The 23,638-nt window shown below is 38.4% G+C and overlaps 2 protein-coding genes across 6 annotated transcripts in view; both read left to right on the forward strand.

Moving 5' to 3' along the window:
* Positions 1 to 736: 736 nt before the first annotated feature.
* On the forward strand, positions 737 to 7,555 carry tmem41b (transmembrane protein 41B). Its single transcript, XM_028015726.1, has 7 exons — positions 737 to 973; positions 2,392 to 2,509; positions 4,125 to 4,253; positions 4,474 to 4,567; positions 5,313 to 5,417; positions 5,704 to 5,842; positions 5,928 to 7,555. Exons 1-7 carry the CDS (start codon positions 874 to 876, stop codon positions 6,095 to 6,097), a joined length of 855 nt encoding a protein of 284 aa, XP_027871527.1. The 5' UTR covers positions 737 to 873; the 3' UTR covers positions 6,098 to 7,555.
* An 889-nt stretch (positions 7,556 to 8,444) lies between these two features.
* The window catches only part of dennd5a (DENN/MADD domain containing 5A), a 32,342-nt gene continuing 17,148 nt past the window's right edge, over positions 8,445 to 23,638 (forward strand). For 2 of the 5 annotated variants that reach the window (XM_028013981.1, XM_028013983.1), the window contains exons 1-4: positions 8,445 to 8,702; positions 17,875 to 17,946; positions 18,752 to 18,861; positions 19,341 to 20,019. In XM_028013981.1, coding sequence (XP_027869782.1) covers positions 8,603 to 8,702; positions 17,875 to 17,946; positions 18,752 to 18,861; positions 19,341 to 20,019 — 961 coding nt within the window. In that variant the 5' untranslated portion in view covers positions 8,445 to 8,602. Of the gene's footprint in view, positions 8,703 to 10,004; positions 18,862 to 19,340; positions 20,020 to 23,638 lie in introns of those variants that run through there. The other 3 variants (XM_028013982.1, XM_028013984.1, XM_028013985.1) reach the window with 3 other exon arrangements.

Genomic DNA, 23,638 nt, shown 5'->3' on the forward strand with positions numbered 1-23,638 from the left:
AGGTTGAATGACTTTCTTCTCATCACTAAAACCTTTTATTGGATGTCACTTTGGTTTATGAAAAAGCATGTGGGGAAACTCTTGGAGTATTTTCTAGATGTCAAATTAAATAATAACATAATTTGCCATTATTCTAATATATTCCTAGAGTACTTGCTAGATTTTTTGGAACCTGTGGTATGGCAGGATTTGTAAAAACCTTAAAATAAAGGTATCTATTATTGCTGTACAATCTCACCAAAATACATAGCATATAAAAGAATAGAATAAAAATATTCTGTATTGTCAATGAAGGAAGTGGGAGCAGGCATATTCACACAGTGGTAAATAATCTACACATAAGAGCCTACACAGTAAGGTAAAATTAAATTGCCTTCTGCTTTTCATACTTAGTACAATCTCTTACTGTCATTGAAAATATTTATATTGCAATTACATGAAGTCATGTATGTGGATTCAGGCACAAGTTATTTTTACTTTTCAGATACACAAATATCTATTGTCAAACATGTAAAATAGACTAAAAGTGGGACAAAATGAAAACAAATTTTGAATCTTTCCTTCCTATCTAACCACAAATATTCAAATTAAATCCCCGTAATTAACTTTTATCCTTTGATTTTTGAAAGTTCTCGATTTTCAGAGGACGTTTAAACATGATGAACTTATTTATGCTGTAAGTTCAGCTATATTTCTGCAGGGGGCGCTACTGTTGGTAGTTGGGGGTTTGCAGCTCGACGTGTGGAGGTAAAAGGTCACTCTGTCTAACGTGTCGTCAGACTGTCACCCGGTGTCACCGTGCCGGGGTTGCTGCTGATTCACCCATCCATATACTGAGCACCTACCGTCGTAACAACTGTAAAAAATTAAAAAATGGCCAAAAAGCGGAGAGATGTACGAGACTCGGACAATTTGTCCTCATCGGCGCAGACGGAAGTGAAGTCTGGCGACAGAGACTCTAAGCTTCTGAAAGGTAAGTTCTCTAAAGAGGCTAACTGTTGACCTGAGAGGAAAGGGGGGGATTGAATACCTGTCGGCAATACAAATTAGGCAACACACTGGGCCTCGGTCTTCTTATTTACACGAACATCGGTCAGTATTGAAGAGCAGGAGCTAAAGTTAGCCACAGCGAGCTAGTGAAAAATTACCCTGGAGCGATGACTTCGATGGTTAGCATGATACCGTCAAATATAGTAACAGTTAAACAGCGAAACATACTTCTGTCTTTTTAAAATAGCAACCCGGGGCAGCTGTAACTGTAACATTAAAATCACACGACATAATAAAGTTTTACCTCCTATGATTAGATAAATAGTTTACGATATTCGTCGCACCATCGTTGATCCTTAGGGGCAGTTAACTCTTAATTTAGTCCTAGGAAATCTACAGACATTTGTCATGAAAACAAACCGGAAATTAATCAAAGGAACTACAGTACAGACCAAAAGTTTGGACACACCTTTTAATTCAATGAGTTTCCTTTATTTTCATGACTATTGACATTGTAGATTTCCACTGAAGGCATCAAAACTATGAATAACACATGTGGAAATATGCACTAAACAAAAACGTGTAAAACAACTGAAAATACCCCTTATATTCTAGTTTCTTTAAAGTAGCAACCTTTTGCTGTGATTACTGCTTTGCACACACTCTGCATTTTCTTGATGAGCTTCAAGAGGTAGTCACCTGAAATGGTTTTCACTTCATAGGTGTGCCCTGTCAGGTTAATAAGTGGGATTTCTTGCCTTATAAACAGTCATGAAAATAAAGAAAACCCATTGAATTAGAAGGTGTATCCAAACTTTTGGTCTGTACTGTATATTTATCACTCGTGTTAGTTCTCTGATTCTTGGTTACAATTTTAGACATTGCTGGAATGCTGTGGCCGAAAACATATTTGTTTACGTGAATTGAGTGAATATGTAAATTATAGGTCATTTAATTTATACCTGTACATTATATCAAGTTTTCATGGTCTAAGGCTAAGCAGTATTAAAATTGCAACAGGTGCCAGAGTTGCACTGCCTGTCAGGTCATGATACTCCCACTGCCATGAATTCATGTCTTTTACACATCTGTTAACATCTGTAAATTTTTCCACCTGATTCTAGCCATCATACATTTTTTATGAGTTTGATTAAACAGAAGAATGCTAAAAGGTTTTCAAAATAACATGCCATCTTGAGAAAGTCATTAAATTGTTGTATCTTTCCTGAAGCTCGATTAAATGAGCTGTGACACCAGCAGCAGGAGTCTGTCCCACATGAAAACCAGAGTTTCCTTAGGGGCCTCAAACAGTGATCCAAAAGACATAAACAAATGACTCAAAACTCCCGAGGAGCAGGATTATCTGTTTTTTACAATAACTATCATTTTCTTTTCTCACAGAGGCTCAACAAAGTATAGGAGGCTCAACACGCATGTCTCTGCTAATTCTGGCATCAATATTTGCCTGCTCTGCCTCAGTCATGTACTTGGTCTACAGGAACTTCCCAGAACTTCAAGAGTAAGTTGCTGTTTGGTTTAGCAAATTTTAAACGGGTTATGTGTGGGGGTGGCAGCATCAAACGTTGTACCTTTTAGTGTGAGTCACTATTATTAATAATAATACTCTGTTGCTTTAATACTTTACTGTTGAATACAATCAGTTTATTCTAGTTGAGAGGCTTGCTTTCACTGAGAGCAAGCCTCAGAAATAATCTTTTGATTGAAATTCTCAGTCCTTTTTTTCCTGACCACTGCGGATTTTGTAAATGAGTTTTAAGAGAGCTTCAGATTTAAATATGAAATTTTACTAATAACATGATCAAACCCAGAGAGCAAAGTCTTCTACCTAAAGATGAAGGGAGACTACTACAGATACCTGGCAGAAGTTGCCTCTGGAGACAACAAATCGAAAACTGGGGAAACAGTAAGCAAAACTTAAAGTTGAAATGAACTTGTCAGCTCTTTTGTTAAACGTAGATAAAGGCTTTATATTAGTATTTAAACTGAAGGAGAGAAATGTTTATGATAAAAGCAAGAAATGGACTCCAACAGCAGAACATCTGTCAAACATGAGCAATAGAACTGATGACTTATTACAGGTAAATTAAAAACTATATGTAACCCTCCTTGCTTGGTTGTTTGTCATCTTCTAGAATGACACAGAATGAAACACATTTCACAATGTGACTTCTGACTGCATGCTAGTGGCCCCACCAGCATTCCTCAGAATTCTTTATTTTTCTTTTCTTTTTTTTTTTTTGATGTGATTGTATAATTTTTAAAACAGTTGACAATTTCTCAAAAATAAAACAAAACATTCTTATTTCAAAAATAATATCCAACAACACAAAACAGTAAAATAACAGACAACTGCCATAGAAGTTAACAGTTACAATATTCACAAAACACATCTTTTTAAAAAAAATATATTGATTAATTTATACTTTGAACCCATCTAGTGTGACACAGAATGAAACGCTCTTCACAATGTGACTTCTGACAGCATGCAAGTGGCCCCACAGCTGAAAAATAAAAGACACAGTTAGTGTCGTGACTGAGTGGTCAGCCACAAACACCAACTTATAGGGTCATATTTTTCCAGCCCAACCACTTTACAACTTTACAAATTACATTTGTAGATGTTAAAAGTTCTTACAGTATTTTGTTAATTGTTGAACTAGAAAAATATGACCCTCAGTAAAAAAAAAAAAAAACGTAGTGAAGAGCTGCTTCACTCGCACCTACCTTCACTAGCATTCCTCAGAATTCTGGTGGGGGAAGCCGCGAAAGTGCCTGAAGGACCCGTTGCATGCAGTTACTTATCACATCACTAGGTGGTTCTAAACATATGCATCGATTAAAAATCTCATTATAAATACATACTATTATTATTTTGGGTAAAAGTCACATACAGGTACATACACACTTTTCTCTCTGTAACATATAGCTGCATCATACTTTAGTCATACTTCCTCACCTTTTACTTTTACCTCAAAACTATCGAGTGTTTAAAACATGTCATGTTTAGAGGAGTAGCAGTGCTAAAGGAAGGACTCTGCTGTCTATCTGAGAATACATGATTAGAATTTTATGCTTGTTTTATTCTGAATTGCAATTGTCTTTTTTTTATACAGTGATGAAATGGAAAAAATCAAGATCCCTAAAGACATGGATGATGCCAAAGCTTTAGGAACAGTGTTGTCCAAATATAAGGACACCTACTACACCCAGGTGTTGGTGGCATATTTTGCAACATATATTTTGTATCCTTAAATAGAAAAAAAAATCCCTTTTTGATTAATGAATTTTGGTTTGTTTTTTTGGCATTTAATCATTAATTTTGATTCAATTTTGTTTTGAACTTGGTGTAATATTGTTAGGCATGGCTGTTCTCTGATTTTTGTTCCCCCTACTATTGCTTTTCACTGTATAGAAAGTGTTTCAATGTGTTTGTAGAGGAGTTCACCTTAACACTTGAGTCAGCCTCCAGACGTTTGCTATCCCTGGATCAATCTTCCTCAGCATCCTGTCTGGCTACCTTTACCCTTTCCCTTTGGCTCTTTTCTTAGTCTGCTTGGTGAGTAGAAAAGCTGTGGAAAATGAATTTGAAACAAGCCCTGCATAGTAACAAATACATCTATGCAAGAATATACACATCCAGGATGAGCAATGGTTTTTTTAATTACTTTATTGTATTTCTACAAAGTATTAATTGAACATAAAAATCCATCGGATCATGCAGTTTTTTTGCCAAGCAAAATACTTTTTCAGAAAGACTTATTAACATGGTTTAAATTTCAATTATATAACTAGTAAGATTAAACTTTGTTGCTGCTATATAGAGTTCCTTAAATTTATTCAATTATTATTATTATTATCATTATTATTACAACGTTTCTGACTTAGTTCAGCACATGAATGTGCTACTACTGGTTTTATTGTTTTCTCTGCCCGTCTTGCAACACTTTCAGTTTTCTATATTCTAACAATCTGTGTGAAAACTGTTTTGCAAAATATTATTCATAAATGTGTTCATAGTAGCAAGGGTTGTGGTTAGAGCGTGAAAACCCAAAACCCTCAGCGTCATCTTTGGAACGTCTTGGTGTGGTTTCTAAATAACTGCACAACTGCTGCTTGATGTTAAGTATGCTAAGTATACAGCTGCTGGTTGGAGATAGACATTATTCTAATCTGCTGTTTATTTGTTCATTTAAGGTTGTTTTTCAGTTTATTATTTTTAACTCCTCTTTCCCTTTGATGTTTTAATATGTCGTCATTTTTCACATGACGACATACGTATGTAACTGCTATTCTTCTGGCAGTGTTCTGGACTTGGAGCTTCCTTCTGCTATATGTTGTCATATCTGGTGGGCCGACCGGTGGTCTACAAATACCTCACAGAGAAAGCACAAAAATGGTCCCAGCAGGTAATAATTCATAATAACATTAACTTGTGCTTTTAGCGGAATTCTGAAGACATAGAAACAAAGTTAAAAAAAACAAAGTTAAACTGAAATTACATTTTTGTAATTTTTTGAATTAATGACTAGTCTATGAATCACGCAGTCATAGCTCTAGACAAATATAGTGAAGCTGTTGCGTTTTTTTCCTTTATGTTGATTGTACTATGAATGTTTTGAAAAGTTAAATTTTTCTGGTAATGTTTTACCGAGGTAGGACTAAGTTTCTTCTTTTTTCTTTACTTGTTGGCAGGTTGACAAACATAGAGATCATTTAATCAATTACATCATCTTCCTGAGGATAACCCCCTTTCTTCCAAACTGGTTCATTAACATCACCTCTCCGGTCATCAACGTGCCTTTGGGGGTGTTCTTTGTCGGAACCTTCCTCGGTAACATCCTTTGTGCTTTCTATTTCATTTTCCTTTTGGTGAGATTGGTTGTTCCTCACTCGCTTGTGTTTACCCCGACTGACAGGAGTGGCGCCGCCGTCCTTCGTAGCGATCAATGCTGGAACAACGCTGTACAAGCTCACCACAGCCGGCGAGGCCGTGTCCTGGAACTCCCTGGCCGTGCTCGGCATCCTCGCCGTTCTCTCCATCTTGCCCGTCTGCTTCCAGAAAAAGCTGCAGCAGAAACTCGAGTAAAACTCTTCAAACACCTCAGCATCTTCTTCGCCGACTGACCCTACGGTTCCCTTTGGTCGGCTCAGGACCTCAGCCGTCGCACTGTAACTGCTTTTGCGTCAGTCTCGTGCACAGCTGCTGGCGTGCCGTTCGTGGAGAAGTCATAACAAGCACTGACCACAAAATGCATGCTGTGGTGGATTTCTTTTTCTTTTTTTTTTTGCTCATGCTAAGCAACATGTAAACTACTTCTGTGCAGAATTATTTTCTGTGACTCATGTTGCTGATTCTGGCACAGTTTGTAAATAAGAAATTAGATTTATTTGTTTTTATTTAAGGCACTGCTTATTTTTTATTCTTTCCAGACAAGTACAGGTGCTATTGGTAGGATCCTTTCATGGTCTTGCTGCTGTGCACAGGTTGTTATTCTGTCTGCAGCAGTGCCATTAGTATCTTATTGAAACTGTAGTGAACATCCGCCTTTAAAGTCACCAGAGCAATGGTTGGCTATGTCTAGCTGAATAACACCTTCCAAACGGTCAAGTCTTTAATTCTATTAATATTTATTTGAACATTTTTGTGTCTTTTTTTATCTCAATTGTCTGTACCACCACAGCAATAATGTGACACTGTTCTGTTTTGATTTTATTTTTTAATGCTTAATCTTTTGAGGTGAAAATGGATGTTCTAACTAAAATTGTGCCTGGATTCTCTGCCACACTTTTCCCTTTTTAACCTCTATTTTAATATAAGCAGCCTAAAGAAGGACTTTGCTTTTTTCCCAAACATGCTCAAGCTTAATGTTTCATTTCCTGAGAAGATTTCCAGGGATTGATACTCTTCTGTTATCTTTAACTTATTCAAAGTAAATATTAATGAGAGGGGGTTTATTAGAGCTATTAAGAGGTCTGTATTTGTATGCTTAAAAACACTATTGACTTTGAAAATGGAACTTATGCATTTGGTGAGGGAAATCAATAAATTATGATTAATGCAATCCTATCCCTTTTTCCTATGTAGTCAAAAACTTCTAACTTCATATTTCTCGCAAATGCCGATTCTCCCAAAAAAATTAATAAATAACGCAGGTACATTTTGATTGCTATTACAGTGACGTTTTCTACAGAGTCCCATTACCAACCTCCGACTGAATATTTATTTGTTCTTAATGGTATTTTATTCCTAAGAAAGTAGATAATTTTTGTCATCCCCTTTTTCTTTTTCTTTTTTAATTGCAGTATTATTCTGTGCTGAATAGTGAAGTCCTTCTGTTTCTGTAACAACCGGATAAGTTTATTTCTGTCCAGACTAAGTTTTTTTAATTCACCAATTAAAATGTTTTTACTTTGCAATTAAACTGCTGTCTGTAAAAAGAGCATGTTTGTTTTTTTGTAGATGCTTGATGTTTAATTTCTCAAGTATGAGGTTTTAATGGATGGGTTAGTTCTTTGTGTTCATAAAACATTAAGTTCTCTTGAATGACAATGTTTTTCTTTCACATCTCAATTATTGTTTGCTTTACTTCAAATTTGAAAAAACAAACAAAAAAACCCTTTAAATAGAGCAAGAGATTCCACACAATTAAAGTGTGAATAGTGCCACCAAGTGGTGATGATTGGTTATTCAGGCCATTCTTCAAGTTCACTGGCAGAGCAGAGATTTTAGATTCCTAAAAATTTGGCAACAGACAGTTTCGGGTTATTTTAATTGATATTACGAAAATGTACAGATCAGAGCCCCTCCTGCGTAGCAGAAATAATTTGATGCTATGTCTATATATTTTAGAAAACGACTAAATAACTTTAGTTATTCTTATTAATAACTACAATAAGAATGCCTATCTGTATATCAGCAACCCTTTGATTTTGACATCCTCTTCAGAAATAAAAGAATATAGCAAAAATATACTCTGCAGCCTTTATTTGTTGAAAATAATGAGTGCTTATACTCAATAATAATTGGGGACCTCTGTTAACGTGTTCTGAAAGCTGAAAATGTTGCCACTGCTAGACATATGATCTAGCAGAGGTCATGGTCATGAACATTAATTCAAACGTTACTCAAGCATTTCAGAGAAATATTCTTTCTTTAATATTCACAAATTCCTACATGTATTTAGGTTTCAAATTTATTTCAAATGCACATATGTTTACTTAGATACTTAGGTTAACCTTAGGTATTTAATCTTCACTTAGAAGAAAATATATTTGAGACAATTACTCATGTAAATTAAGTTTGTTCGTTAATTTAGAAGCTAATGTTAGAAATCTAATTCAATTCTAATTTTAAAGCTTGTGCATTTGAATTAGAGCTTTTAATTTGAAGGGTGTTTTATTTTGAAGGATGCGTGAGCGGATGTGTTCGGATCGGCTGTGCCTAATGCGGGCTCAGCAGCTAAATATGAGTGCAGATTTTCGAGCCTCGCAGTAGCGTCTCGCACGTAATGGCCAGGAGAAATCACTTTTCCGAGTTACTTTAATATGCTCGGTGTTCCAGGTGTGAGGGCATCACCGGACCAGTCCCAAAATGACCACCGGTTTCAGCTCCGGTTCCTCCCGGTTCGCAGATTATTTTGTGATCTGCGGACTCGACACCGAAAGCGGGCTGGAACCCGACGAACTGTCCGGTAAGCCTATTAGCCGTTGGGATAAAATGTCGTGTTGATGCTGGGCGAAATAAGGAAAAACTAGATTGCTAAACATGTGTTCCTACAGTATTTATTTTTCCTTTTGGGGCTCTTTGTTTTCCGTTGTACTCACTCTTGTTTATTTGTGTGTTTTTAATATGTAATGTCGGCTGTTGAGGTGAAAGCGAATCGAGTATAATAACGCTGGGCCTAGTTTACCTTCCCTCCGCCTGTTTGTTTGTAACGCTCGATTAGGATCGACGGGATTACTGACTGACTATTCCTCTTTATCTCATTTTAATTCAGTGGTTGTCCTTAACCTCCTCTCTGTCCGTGTTGGGGTGTGTTGTAGTAAACATTTAAAGTGGAAAACACTCAGCTTCAAATGCACTTTAGAGCGGAGTACGTATATTTAACAGTTATGTGGTTGTTACAATTACATAAAGAGAATACATGAAAATAGTCATGCACACATGACGTAGTTCAGACTGTCAGATGTCCCCTACACAATACCAGCATCCACCAGAGACTCGCTGTACTTGTAACATTTTAAAAAGGGCACACCCTTCCATTCATAAACAATGACATAAATAGCTTAAATGCCTAATCTTAGCACAATAGTCCGTCACACTTCTGTATTTTCCCCCCTCATGGGCCCCTTTTGTTGTTGTTTTTTTTTTTCCTCAGCAAAAGTATTGTGATTGAAAGAGACCTCTGCAGCATATAGTTTGGGAGCTGAAGTGATAGGATACAAGTAATTGAGACTTTCAAGGGACAATCTTCACCTAGGCCTCCCACTGTGAATAAGATTTGATGGCATTTGTTATGCTGTAGGGGGGACACTTTGGTGCCATGGCAAGTGATTAGTTTAAATGCAACGATGAAGTGTGACGTGAGTGGCCAACACTGTGTACAAGTGATTGGCACATTGGTGTGTGATGACCAGGACCGTGATGTCAGGGCCGACATGTGGTATTAAATCACCAGATCTCAGCTCAACTGACATGCAGGACTGATGATTGCCTCAGAAATGAAAACACAAACCGAGAAAACACCTTTTTGTTGCCTGTTGACAATGAAACAGACCCGAAGCACTGTCAGTACTTTAGACAACAACTGTGCTAGGGTGCAGCAACTTAGACTTAGACTTAGACTGACTTTGTTGTCATTTTGCATGCACAGGGTGTATACAGAACGAAATTTCGTTGCATACGACTCAGGACAGTGTTTTGAGCTTTGCAACAAATTAAACTAAACATTTTGAATTCAATGATACCTTTGACATAAGAAGTCTAATCACTGTTTTCAAATTTAAATACAGCACTTTATATTTTGTGCCTCAGTTAACAAAGTCTGCTTTGGGAAGTTTTTAGGTCTGTTAATTTCCTTTAAGTGTTTTTACGGTTTTATGACATTAAACTTTGTAAGATGTACCAGGCTTTTTAGTGCTAATGTCAGGGTTTCCCACTCTAATGCCAGTGTTAACAATACTTTATGGGGAAACCCTGAATGCTTAAGAACTAAACACCAGTCTACTGACCTCAGATTATATCTTTAAGATTATATTTGCATTCAAATGTCCCATTATGCTTATTAATACTGAAACTTCTTGTTCTGGTTTGTAAAAACGACTCTTTTCAACTTAAAACGGGTAACAACTGGGGCTAGAATCCCATTACTTTCAGTCTTGTTTAATTGGGCAACCTTGAATATTTTGCTGTCTGAAAACAGGAACCAATTAAAATCTGTGAAATTTTCCTGTTATCTTGTTTCTGTGTCATTCAGGTGTGATTTATTGTGACTCAACAGGTAGTGAAAGGCCTGTGAGGCTGCTGTAGCTGAAAGAAACTTCTTCCCTCCTTAAAGTGACAACCGCACTAAAAATCGTTTTAGTTGTTTAAGGGTAATGTGCTTCTCCTTTTTACTTCCTTTCTCAAGTTCCTGTTTACAGCTTTAAGGACAAATTCTAGGATGAAATAAAACTTAAGAGCATGCAGTCTCCTTTTTGTAACCAGGCACTATGGTTACCCTAATACTAAAATTTCATGCTTGATAGTGATGCTAAGAAAAATGCCCCAGACAATTTTTAATACCACAGAAACCTTTTTTGAAAGGACAGACATCTTTCTAGAGAATGCCCTCAGAAGCATACAACTAAAAACAGTATAAAGATACTGGCTCTATCTTTATTGGGGAAAGACCAATGAATAGAAGGCAATTTAGCACCCATTTAGAAAAGAAATATATAAATTGAAAGTGTTACTTTCCTGTAGAGCAATACATTAAACAAACCCTTCATGAAAGTATGCATGTTGAATTCAGGTAAGCAGTTCATTGGAAATACCTTGTTTGTTATGAAATAAACAAAAAGTTGTGGCCCATGCAAAACATGTTTACAGTGTAGAAAAATCCAGTTTGTACAAATGAATGAATGAATGAATGAATATACTTTATTAACCCTACTGGGAAGTTCACAAAGTACTTAGCAGCAGATCTGTTCAGTTTCTGGTCATTTTTGCACCTTTTTTTTCCTCCATGATCAACTTGAGTGAGCTAGATTCATAAAAAGTCAGATCACCATGAGTTCTGACTGGTTTCTGCTCACTGTTGTTGACACATTGTCATTTTAACATCGCAGTGGGGCTATAAGTAAGTTGTCAAAATTTAAATAGAAAGTGTTACATCGCGTGGCTTTACTACTTCAGTTCAGGACATGCAAGAGCTTTACGTAGCTTCTCACATTCATCTTAAACAGCGGAGCTTCTGTATTTAAGACGCTTCACTGGCATAATGGTGCTAGCAAAGCTAGCACGATGACCTACTTTCTCCCTTCAACTTTTTTTGACATTCCTGTCTTATGAGCAATATCCCTTGAGTCAAAATGTTTGCTTTTTTCACTGAAGAGGGCCACAGAGGTTCTTCTCCAGATGTGCTTGCCATGCTATGGGAGTTGAATCGCACTATAGATGAAAATGTGCTAACCAATTGTCAATTCCCAGCACCACACTGCTGTTTTGATTCTTAGCCATGATTGTTCAGGTGAGCTCTTGCAAGTGAGGGAAGGGAGTGTCTGTGTGTCTGCAGGGCTGCTGTGCAGCATTCTGTAGCAAATATTGATTTTTGCATCAGTATTTGATGGAAAATAGAATCTTTTTAAAAGTTTGTTTTTTAAAATATTATGTTGACAACTACACTATACACAATCTTAAGCAGACGCAAGGTTATTTTGTTTTCTGACCACTGATCAGTTTTGAAGTTCATCTTGTCTGCTTGTCTTCTGTTTTAAGTTGGCTTTACATTTAATGTTCATTATAATTCATAGTTAAAGACAAATCTAATGTTTTTTTCCCATTAAGCAAAAACAATAAGCTTTGTGGTTGTAACACAAAAAAATCTATGAAATATGTGTGGGCAGAAGAAATACTGTATTGGGATTCCTGTTTTTCAGAATGTTCTGTAGTGTGACTAAAAATGAAAATACAATGACTTTTTTTTTTATTATGGTTGATCAGATCAAAGTGTTTTTTTCATAGGTAGTAGACGGCAGCATGAAGTGTGAGTCAGACATTTACAGAATAATTTTTACAGGTTCCTAAAAAATGTGCCTTATTGTCACTGTGTATGATTTTTATCATGCTTTTAAAAATCACCTTTTTTAAAAAACATAAAAACAAAAGTTGACGTCATTGCATAGGAAGTTCATGTTTTCCCCAGGTGTGTGATAACACTTCTTTTAAGTGTCTGTGCATAGTCAGAAAATGCAACCCACCGAAACCTTGCTCAGATGCACAGCCTGAAGGTTTGAGGTCAAACATCTCTGATGTTCTACTTACAGCCCTTTGCTGCTGTTTACTGTAGAACGAGGTTAGGGGCTTGCCCTTATCAACTGTTTCAGTTATGACTTGAAGAAAGGAAATGGTGTGGAAATTCCATTGTCACGGGCTGAAGATAAACGTTTGTTGTAGGTATGCTGTTCCTAGAAGTTCTCATTTTTTGCCAAGTCAGGAATAAATAAATGGCGTTACAAGAAGGTTTCATGGCTTCAGGTTTCAGTTTGCTCGCTGCAGTGGATTAGATTTTCTTTGACAAGAGCTGCATGTAATTTTTCAGAATGCACATAAAAAAAGTACTCAGGATGTTCATAAATGCTGCTGTTTTTCTGTTATCTCTAATAAGGTTGCCTGAGTCAGTTGGGTAGAATTGCAAAACGGGGATTTCTGTAGCCGGTTGCTTATGAAAGGTCAAGTCTGCATCCCTGAGTTGTTTCGGTCATGATTAGAGATGAACCAGTCAATCAGCCAAAGATGAGAATTAGCCATTTTTTCTCTGATTGGCTTTGATGTGTGGTCAACGGGTAAAATACTGTAAAATCCGACAGTTTTATTCTTCTACTCGGTACGTGTTTCAAAACTAAGAACTTTGACCAGATTTCTAGAAATGCTTCAACCAGATGGGTCTAATCATGTTTGACTGAAGAAATATTTTTTGATGCAGAAACAGGGAATCTTATAATTCCTATTTGTTTTTGGATGGGATTCATACATTTCAGTCTATTAAGGAAAACCCTGCTCTCTTTGTCATTCTGCATTTTCAAAAGTTTTTTAAATCCAAACATTTGAGGACCACTGCTTTGTCATTCTGTTATTCCGAAAGCTCACATTGAACGATTTAACTGAGTTTAGGCTGCTAACTTGGCTGAAACAAACTGCTGGCTGGTGATTGATACTGTGAATGAAATAAGCAATTTCTTTCTCTTTCTGTTGGATTTTCTCCAGGGAATTAAATGAAACTCTTTGTGTGATTTATTCTTAATATGATGTGAAGTGTTAACTCATGTACAGTGGAGAAAAAAAACAACAAAGAAATGGATTCAAAAAATTTATTTCGGCGCTGTGTTTGGCAGCACACTTGGGACTTGATTTGCATATGTATGACCCTGCGGCCTCTCAGCGACACTGGAAACAGCAGGAACTGGGACATGAGTAAACTCTATGGACAGGCTCTCTTTATTCAGATGCTAAATATCCTTTTAAATTTTCTGGGCTGCCTCTCTTCAACCCTTCTCTGCAAACAAATGAGGACGAATGGTTCAACTAGAAAGCTTGGTCAGTTTCATTGATAATTTTTCCTCAGGAGCTTGATAAGCAGTTCAGGGATATTAACAATCTACCTAGAAATAAATTTTAGGGTTTTATTTTTATTTTTTTTAGATCAAGTATGATGGCAGTTTGCAGTTGTGTGCCTTATTAGTTGAATGCAATAAGATGCAGGATCTCAGATGTACTGTTGAGAAGCAGTTCTTCAAAATGTTGGTTTCTTACTTATGTTATCTTCACATCTTTGACACCTTTTTTTTTTCCCCCTGAGTGAAATTTCACTTTTAAACTTGACGCGTTGAAGTGGATCACATGGACTTCTTGGCTTGAAATTGTCATTCATCGAGAATATAGAATGTGACAGACAACGTTTGACAGCCTCTTGTAGTGCTGGTTGATGGGATGTTGAAATGGTTTTCCTGCAGTGGGAGAACATTTTTTAAATGTTTTGATAAGGGCTAGATGATGTGGCCTAAATTTAGCACCACAATATAGTTTGCATTTATTTGCAACGTACAATATCTACTGCAAAAATTAAAATATTACTATGGCAATGATCATTCCCCCCCCACCCCCCTCCCAACAACAGGACAAAAGCAGCACATTTTGCAAGTATTTTTCCACTTGATCCAAAAGCAGATGAGATCTTTAAAATGGTACACTAGACCGGTGAACATGTCAGCAAAAACAGCAAGCCATCACTCATCATCGGAGACAAATTCAGAGCTGTTTCTGTGTTGGGACTGAAGTGTTAAGGTTGCGAACTGAAGAAAAAGAGTATCTGATGCTCAGAGCTCCGGTTATTGATATTTTTTTCCCTAAATGTTAGCATGTATTTCATGCTGTTCTGCAGGAAATTGGGTTGAGTTCTTCTTGAATACAACTTCACAGGAAGTGAGGTCCATCCCTTTTCTGGTGATCCTCTCTACAGTAGGCGTAAGCGTGTCGGAGCACAGAAGGACCGTAGAACTGTGGGTGGTCTCTGGCTCCTCATCTGATCACTGCTGCTTTACTACTCCCACCAATATCCATTTATGTTCTCATGGCATCACAGATCTTTTGAATAAATGACAAAACAAGGAATTATGTGAGCTTGATTGGAGTAATTAGAAGTTTGTCATATTGGTTTTTTTTTTTCATATTCTCAAATTGACTTGGACCTTCAAGAACATCTAACAATTTTTTAAAAATCTAACAAGGTAGATAGGAATGTTTTATATCGACTTCCTCTGTTTTGCTGCTGATGTGGACTCCGATAAACACCTCCCCATGTTTCACAATCAGTAAACTTTGCTTTTTGAGTGCAAAGTTCAGCCTTTTTGTGTATTCCCCTCTGCCCCTCTAAAAGTTGTGGTTACCAATGTGCGCTTATTTTTGCATATTTATTACCAAAAAACCCAATTCTGTTCAGCAGAATTACATATTAGAAAAATTTAAATTTGACAGCCTGCTCTACATATTTATACGTATATACTGTATATATTTTTAATAAACACCAATGATTAATTTGCTTGATTATGTCAAACTGTCATTGCTGCATTTTGAGTTGTAGATAAATCATTGCTCTCAGTTACAAACATCACTCCATGGTTTGTTTTTTGAGGCGCTATGGGTTAGTTTTAAAGCCAATTGAAAGATTGTCAGTTTGAGCCCTTGCTCGGCCACGTGTCAGTGTCCTTTGGCGAGAAAACAAACCCCTCACTGACCTCAAAATGATTATCAGAGAAAAACTCTTGCGTAGTTGCACTTCGTCTTCATAGGATTTAAATAGTTTACTCCAAACATATAGAGAATGTAGGTTTTTGTGGTGCTGTCTGGATTCTGTTTCCACACATTTCTATTAAAGATCGTAGAATTTCAGTATGCTATCATTATTACAGTAGAATATTAACTGGAGACAATTTCTTTCTTTTTCTGATGTTTTTAGTCTTAGTAATCCAGCTGTCTGGCTCCTGTTGTAGTCTGGGTTGTGTGTCTGGCCTCCTTTCGACTCTGTGGGTTGTTTGGATATGAAGGCATCGAACAGATTAAACCAAACCCTTAAGATTTTCAGTCGGTCACTAGGATATCTTCAACAATACCAAAGACCCCAATATAAAAGTCAGTTGGCGGTCACTGACGGTATTTTAATTGGATCATTTAAAGATGAAGGCTTCGTTTGTGAAATTGATACAGCTTGAGTCAAATGTCGCCCACATTTGTCGAAAGACACCATAAAAATCGACCAAATAAATCTATTATTCTAAAGTTATTTCTAATCAGTATGCAACAGAGGAGGATCACCTCCCCACACATGAGGAAATTGATCATTTCTTGGCTTTGTGAAAGGAATCATTTAATAAATGTAATAAAAAATGATTTCCTTTGTCTCGTGGAAAAGGTCTTGTTTCTCATTGGCAACATTATAGCTGAAGAACAGCTTTACTTCAGTGCTGACGTAGGGGAGCCAGAAACGCTTGGACAGCATGTGTTCTTCGTCTCACATTTTTGTACTTTATGTGCTGCATGAAAGTGCTTTTGTGCCGGCAGAGATTTTTCATTACTTCTTAGCAAATGTGATGCATCAGAGGGACTGTAAACAGCATTGCCTGGCCGCTTGCAAAGAGTACAAAGGGTTTGCTTTATGTGAAATGTTAGATAACCTAACGTAGCCACAGGGCTGAGATGTAAGTGCAGTCATTCACCATTATTCAACCCATGACCGCCTGCTGACGACATCCGCATTCTACAGAGTTGACTCGGTCGGAAATATTTGTATGAAATGTTAGAATTAATACTTTGATAAATACTTTGGGATTTTGTGTTGGTATTTAGGCACATGGATACACACAGGTTCATCCCACTGAATAAGAATATCTTTAAGGACAATTTTATGGTGTATCTCATCCAGGGTTCCTTAAAGAGTTGTTGCTGATGCTGAAAGCTGTGGGCAGGACGTATCTAATGTTGCAGACTTTATTCCAGGGCTTCTGATGAAGCCTCTGACTGAAGATGCTTTCTTATTACTGCATCAGTGCTGTGCGTTATGGAGGTGATCGGCCTGTTACTCTGCTGAGGAATTAAGAAAACCCAAATTTCTTTGATAATCGTCTTCAGCTCATCTGCATTGTTTGGTCTGGTGTTCTTTGTTCAATGCCCTGTAGATTTTTTGCAGGGTTTACATCAGGCTAATCTTCTGCCCAATCAAATGTCATTATGAATGATGAATGGACCTAACTTCATAATTCTCTATGCTACTGTTAATTCAATAGCTAATATCTGTTTTTTTATTTTTATTACAACTTTTTAGTTTCATGCTTTCTCCTTCCATCAGTACCCTTTGATGCAACACTCCCTGAACTGTTTTATTTTCCTTTTTTTTTTAAATGGTCTTACATGAGGTCATGTTTTGTGAAAATTAATTTTGTTTTCATTAGCTGGAAGTCAAAAACACTCTAAATATGTCACTCTGTGTGGACTACATCTACATAAACTTCACATTTTGATTACTGAAACAAGTACATTTTTTGATGATGATCAAATTTACTGATCTGCACATCTATGCTCAATTTCATAAACCCTCTTAAACATGAAGTAAAATGTGTTGTATGTATCATTTAGTGTGCTTAGTTGCTTGATCTTATTCCATAGTTGGGTAAATATGAGAATCTGTCATTTACTTCCAACTTCTAAGCAGTTTATTTCACTCAGGTTTACATTTAGCTCAGAAGATTTTTCTCTGTAATCACACTCTAAGCTGCTAGTACAACTGGTTCTGTTCTTCTGTTTTTGAGTTGAGAACATTTGTCCATGCTGCAGCAGTATGTTCACATTGGATCTTTAGGAGGCACCTATACCATTCAGAACTGCTTGGTTCATATCATAACCCCGGCAGCTGGCTTGACTCGGCATTCCCACCTGACGCTGGCGGATGTTGTTCTCCGTGTGTATTTTGTGCTTTTTAAAAAATTTTCTCCGTAGAGTGAAGCACTAAAAGTAGAGTTGTGATAATGTGTATTCACAAACTGAGAAGTGATGCGCTACCCAGCAAGAACCAGGCTTGTAATTATCATATTTTGTTTTTATTTGTTGTGTAGCTTTATGCCAGTATATAGAGGATACTAAATTCAGAGATGGGGCCAGAGGAAAATTGGCGAGGTCAAACGAAGGTAACCGTTCCCACCACACACACTGCTTTTTTTCCCCCCCTCCCGACCAAAGCTTAGCTTTGACCCCCTTTGACCTTCAACCTGATGCACCTTATTATCACCCACCTCTCCCACTTCTGCATCCCCTTCTTTTTTTTTTTTTGCAAACCCCCAGAATCTGGGATGGATTTTTGCCCTTCCCGTTTTGTGCACTCCTAACTTCTCTCCCCCCTGGTTTCGTGTCCCTCCTCTCCTCCAGTAGCAGCTGAACAAGGAGCTGATGTCTGACAATCACTGCTTCTGTATCTCGCACACACATCCAGTGTCGCCTGCACTGGCATCGCTTGGTCAATGTTTACTCTCCCCCTCCTGCCCCCCCCTTACACTCTGAATGACTTTTCAGTGCTGCCTTGGTGTGTGCATCACTTCTGCTTTACTCTGGGTCTAAATCAACTCAACTTGTGCTTCTCTGACTGATTTACTCTGTGTCCCTCTGTACTGCCATTAAAGCTGTCGTGAAGCATTTAGATCCGCAAAGTTTCACTTTTCACAAGATGCAGCTGGTAATTTGTTTACTTTTTCGGGCACAGGATGCAGATGGCAGCTTTACATGATGCAATACAAACTTCCTCTAAAGAGAAACGTGCTGATTTTATTTCTTTTTATCTCTTTCCCTTGGTGATGCGCCTGGCACTTTAAGCTTGCTTCTCAGTAAACTGCAGCTTTTTTTCCCCAGTGTCTGCATGTGATAAACCAACTAACTAATTGCATACTTGTCTGTTGTTTTTTTTTTTTTTGCATTTCTCTCTGTCGTTTTGACTTCCAGGTGAGAATTTTGAGCAGAGTCCGTTGCGGAGAACTTTTAAATCCAAAGTCCTAGCTCATTATCCTGACAATGTTGAGTGGAATCCATTCGACCAGGATGCAGTTGGCATGGTATGATTATTTGTGTTTGACAAACACGTAATGATTGTTCACAGTAAAAACACAAAATCTTACCAAAGTAATTTTGGTAAGATTTTTTTCTAGAGCAAATACACTTGAAATAAGACAAAGCTGATTTACAAGTTACTTTTAGGAAAGATATAAGAGCTTGTTTTAGGTCAATAATTTCTTCATTTTGATAAAGTACTAGTTCTATTGGCAGATTGTTTATCCCATGTTGTAAGTGAAATAATGTGACAGTTGAACTATTTTTTTAAGTCAGTATTGAAGAAGCTTAAAAGAAGCTCCTGTATCTTGCTGAAATGTTACTTGTAAGTTAATTTTGTCGTATTTCAAGTGTACCAATGTATTTCCACTAGAAACTAGACCAAAAAACTCGGTAGGATTTTGTGTTTTTGCATTGTTGCTAAGGTTTAGTATTATTTCCCACAAGATTATCACTGATTTCCTTTCTGCACCTCCTCCCCCAGCTCTGCATGCCGAAGGGTCTGTCCTTCAGGACGCAGGTTGACTCCAGAGAGCCGCAGTTCCACTCGTTCATCATCACCAGAGAGGACGGCTCGCGGACCTACGGCTTCGCCCTCACTTTCTTCGAGGAGGTGACCAGCAAGCAGATATGCAGTGCAATGCAGACTCTTTACCACATGCACAATGCAGAGCAGTACGACATCTTGCACACCCCAACAACCCCGCACGGACCGGAGGACCAGCGCCTCCCTCAGCCCCGCCCTGTGCTCCACGCCGCTCCGGCCATCTCCCGTCTGCAGCGCTTCAACTCGTACGACATCAGCCGCGACACGCTGTACGTGTCCAAGTGCATCTGCCTGATCACGCCCATGGCTTTCGCCCAGGCCTGCAGGAAGGTGCTGGAGCAGCTTCACCAAGCCGTCACGTCCCCCCAGCCCCCGCCGCTGCCGCTGGAGAGCTACATCTACAACATCCTGTACGAGGTGCCCCTCCCGCCGTCGGGACGTTCGCTCAAGTTCTCGGGAGTCTATGGTCCCATTGTGTGCCAGAGGCCGAGCACGTCTGAGCTCCCGCTCTTTGACTTTGCCATCAGTGAAATGTTCAATCTGCTCGGGGTGGAGAACGTTCTTCAGCTGTTCACCTGCGCCCTGCTTGAGCTGCAGATCCTCCTCTACTCACAGCGTGAGTCTCACTCTCCTGTTTCATACAGTTCTTTCATACATCTTTTAAACAGAGTCGTGCGAGATTGCAGTAGATATGACTGGTTAACAATGCAACCAACATTAAACTAATTAATGTCTTAATATCCTGAAATATACTTCAGCAAAACTAAAACATCTCTTGACATGGAAATGGGGAAGGAAAAGTTACAAATGAAGATCTATCAGGTTTTGTAAGTTTGCTGTTAGTCTTGAGGTCTCTGGGGCTGATAGATCCACCCTTATCTGTGTGTAGTTAGCCTCCCAAAAGTATTCACACCCTTGGAACTTTTTCACACAGCAACTAGAAACTGAGATATCTTGATTCAGTTTGTATGAGACAAATAACAAAAAATCTTTGAAGTTGAATTCTAAAAAAATAAAATATTGGAATCTTTGAACTTCATCCTCTGTGTTCAGTACGCCTTCTGAAAATGGGAAGAGTATGCCACAGCTGCACACCTATCAATACATAAAGGTCGACCAGCTAGATGTTGAGTGGAGTAGTTTGGATCCAAGGAAATTACAGTATTATACTGGCCCAGTCAAAGTCCAGACTGAAATTCAATTGAGAATTGATGGGGAAGATGAGAATAGATGCTCACTGGCACGTCTCAGCCAATTTAAGATGAGATAATTTATTAGTCTCCTGCAGGAGAAATGTGTCTAGGAGGCAGGGGCAAAACTGGAGTACAACAATAAGAACAGCACGTTCAAAAAAGACAATAGCCATAAATAAATATGCAAAAGCAAAAATGCATAAAAACACAAATGTCATATTGGCAGTACATCCCCATAACCATTTCCATTCACATATAACACATCCTTTACATGCTATACATCCTATTACTCTGTCTAGGGCCCTCTAGTCTGCCAGATCTGAATGATCATGAACTGGTTTTACGAAGAAGAACGGGTCAAAGTTTAGTCTCCAGATGTGCACAGCTGTTTCTTGTTACCCACATATCCGAGTTGCAGCCTGGGGATCTTCCGGCGAGAAGAAAATTGGATAAGCGCTTGAATGATTATCCTGAAGAGAGAGATGCTTTGCAAATACAGAAACAAGCTGTTGGAAGTAGATCTACACATCATAAGCTTGATCAAGAATAAAAATTCACAAACACCTTTGTTTTTTTTGTATTATGGGAAAAACCTTGTAATGTTTTCTCTGCGAAGCTCGTTGTGTGGGTAACGAGCAACGGAGACGAGGAAACATGCCTCCTGAAACTTGCAGCAGAGTGTTCACTTAAGCAGGCATGCCCTCCATACAACCCCCCTATCTTTTTTCTAATCTTTTTTTATTGAAAGCCATGTATTACTCCTCTTACTTTACATTTAGACACTACTTTTGTGTTGGTTTATAACATAAAATTTCAATAAAATGTATACAAGCTGATTTTGATGAAGGGGTAGGAAAAATGGCCACTGTAAATCACTTTGGAGATGTTTCTTTAAGGAAGTCTTTCTTACACTTTCTCACCTGGAAAGGAAGCAAAATTATGTTAAAGAAAGCCAGGGGCAGATTTTAGAGAAACCTTTAACTGACAGAGTGCAGGTGTCAGTTTCTACGGCTGGTGAACTGCTTTGCATGCTCTTCTTTCACAGTATTAACCATGTCAAGCAATCTTACTCATCCATGACGAGCTCAGAGAGTCTGCATCGACAAAACTTTCACAATTTAAAAAAAACAGTATTGCATTCATCTTGAGACTTATGTGTTGTAATGCTGCAATATATCTTTCTGTATTTATTTTTGCTTTTGAATTTGTACAGAGCACTGCAGGAATCAGATTTCTATTTGTAATGATTTTATGAAGAACACTTAGTCCTTGGAATCACGGAGAGCTGATTCCAGTCCACACTTATTTATCAACAGTTTAACTCTTGCGTTGCCTCATGAACAGAGGCTGCATGTTTATTAAAGAAACTTTAGAGAAATTAGTAGATCGCTAAGGGATGCTAGATCTTGCGACTGGATCCATTACAGTTGCGAGTGATTTACAAAACGGAGGGGGCCGGGAGGGAGAAGCTTTTAAAGGGGGAAAGCTGTCGTGTTGCCATGCAACCCAGAGCCGGGGGAGGATGGTGATGATGCAGGATGATTATTATTGGTCGGGAGTGACATCATACCTCTCCTCACCCCCGTGAGGCTCATCACTGCAGAACATGTGAAGGGTGTTGAGCCGCGTTGCGGCCTGGGGATCTTCCGGGAGAGAAGAAAATTGGCTACGCGCTTGAATAATTACTCTGAGGAGAGAGATGTTCTGCAAATGCAGAAATAATCAGAAACTGTTGTGTGTTTTAAATAGAGCTACACATCAGAAGCCTGATCAAGAGTAAAAATAACAAACACCTTAGTCTTTTTTTTGTATGATGGGGGGGAACCTTGTCCTGTTTTCTGAGAAGCTCATTGTGTGGGTAAGGAGCAACGGTCAGGCCTAAATTTGTTTCTATTCCTGGATATTTTCTGCCTGTATGTGATTCGTGCAGCTGAAAGTGACAGGATAGATTAGGGGAGAGCAGCTTGACGGGAAGATCTGACCCGACTAGGGATGTTTAACTTCCACATCTACGCTCATTTGAGCCACAGCAATGAAAATGACTACAGATGTTCTTCTGTCTGCACATCTGGATTTTTCCTAAGCATACAGGCTCCTGTTTTCTTTTTGATCATCTGCATGATTGTTAGGGAACGAGGTCACCATAATTTTCTGGTTTCCAGAACAGAGGCCATTTAGCTCCATACTAGTCACTGTATCTATTATTTTAATTTCTCCTGACATCTCTGAGGAGCGACAGGCTGATCGGACAGAATTATGCTGCGTTTCTGAAGACCTGAGTATATCACTTTAGCTTTCTAATTCTTTTTTTCTTTTTTCTTTTGCCCAATTAGGTTAAGATAAAAAAATAAATAAAAAAAACATCAAGCTGCTCCATTTGTGCTGCTAAGGAAGCTGAGGTGTTGAAACTAATCCATTTGGTGCTTTATAGTGTTTCCTGTCACATCTGCACTGAGTAAGTAAATAGTTATCAGCAAACTCTTATCAGCCCTCATTTGGGTCAGCTGCGAAGTATTCGAGTCATGCAGCTTTTTAAGTAGTTTCTTGTTCTGATGGCCTACTTTAAAAGGGGTTGGCTGATGTTAGTATTCTTGTCCCTATCCTGGGAAAGACGGCGTGCTTGAAGGGATGAGTGTTCCCCACTTATGGAGCAGCTCACAGCCAAATGTGGCCGTGGCATTTATTCTGGCACCATAAGAGGAGAGGCAGCGTGGCTGCTGAATGCACAGTAGGTGTCGGCTGGGATTGAGCAGGAATGCAGATGAGGACTGCGCGCATATTTGCTCGCATGGCCGTTGACTTAGGTGTGAAGCCCTGAGCTGGGAGGAGTGTTGCAATGTGAAGTCACAGTGAAGGAATTTAAAGTTAGCCAGCAGGTCAGCGTGCTGCAGCTGTGTCACGCTTCAGTGTGTCTGTTCTCCTGGGGGCAAAGGGCACACACGCCCCACAGGAAGAAGAAACCAGAACTTGTGCCTAGCCTGTTAACAATCTGAAATGTTTGGTTTGCACTAATAATGAATAGTAGAGACTTTTACTTATTCT

The sequence above is a fragment of the Xiphophorus couchianus genome, chromosome 4, assembly GCF_001444195.1.
Source record: "Xiphophorus couchianus chromosome 4, X_couchianus-1.0, whole genome shotgun sequence".
In the NCBI taxonomy this organism is placed as follows: domain Eukaryota; kingdom Metazoa; phylum Chordata; class Actinopteri; order Cyprinodontiformes; family Poeciliidae; genus Xiphophorus; species Xiphophorus couchianus.

Coding starts and splice junctions, on each gene's coding strand:
- tmem41b (XM_028015726.1), top strand. CDS start 874: ATGGCCAAAAAGCGGAGAGATGTACGAGACTCGGACAATTTGTCCTCA. Junction 4,568..5,312: donor CTCTTTTCTTAGTCTGCTTG/GTGAGTAGAAAA, acceptor TTCTTCTGGCAG/TGTTCTGGACTTGGAGCTTC. Junction 5,843..5,927: donor CTTTGTCGGAACCTTCCTCG/GTAACATCCTTT, acceptor CCCGACTGACAG/GAGTGGCGCCGCCGTCCTTC.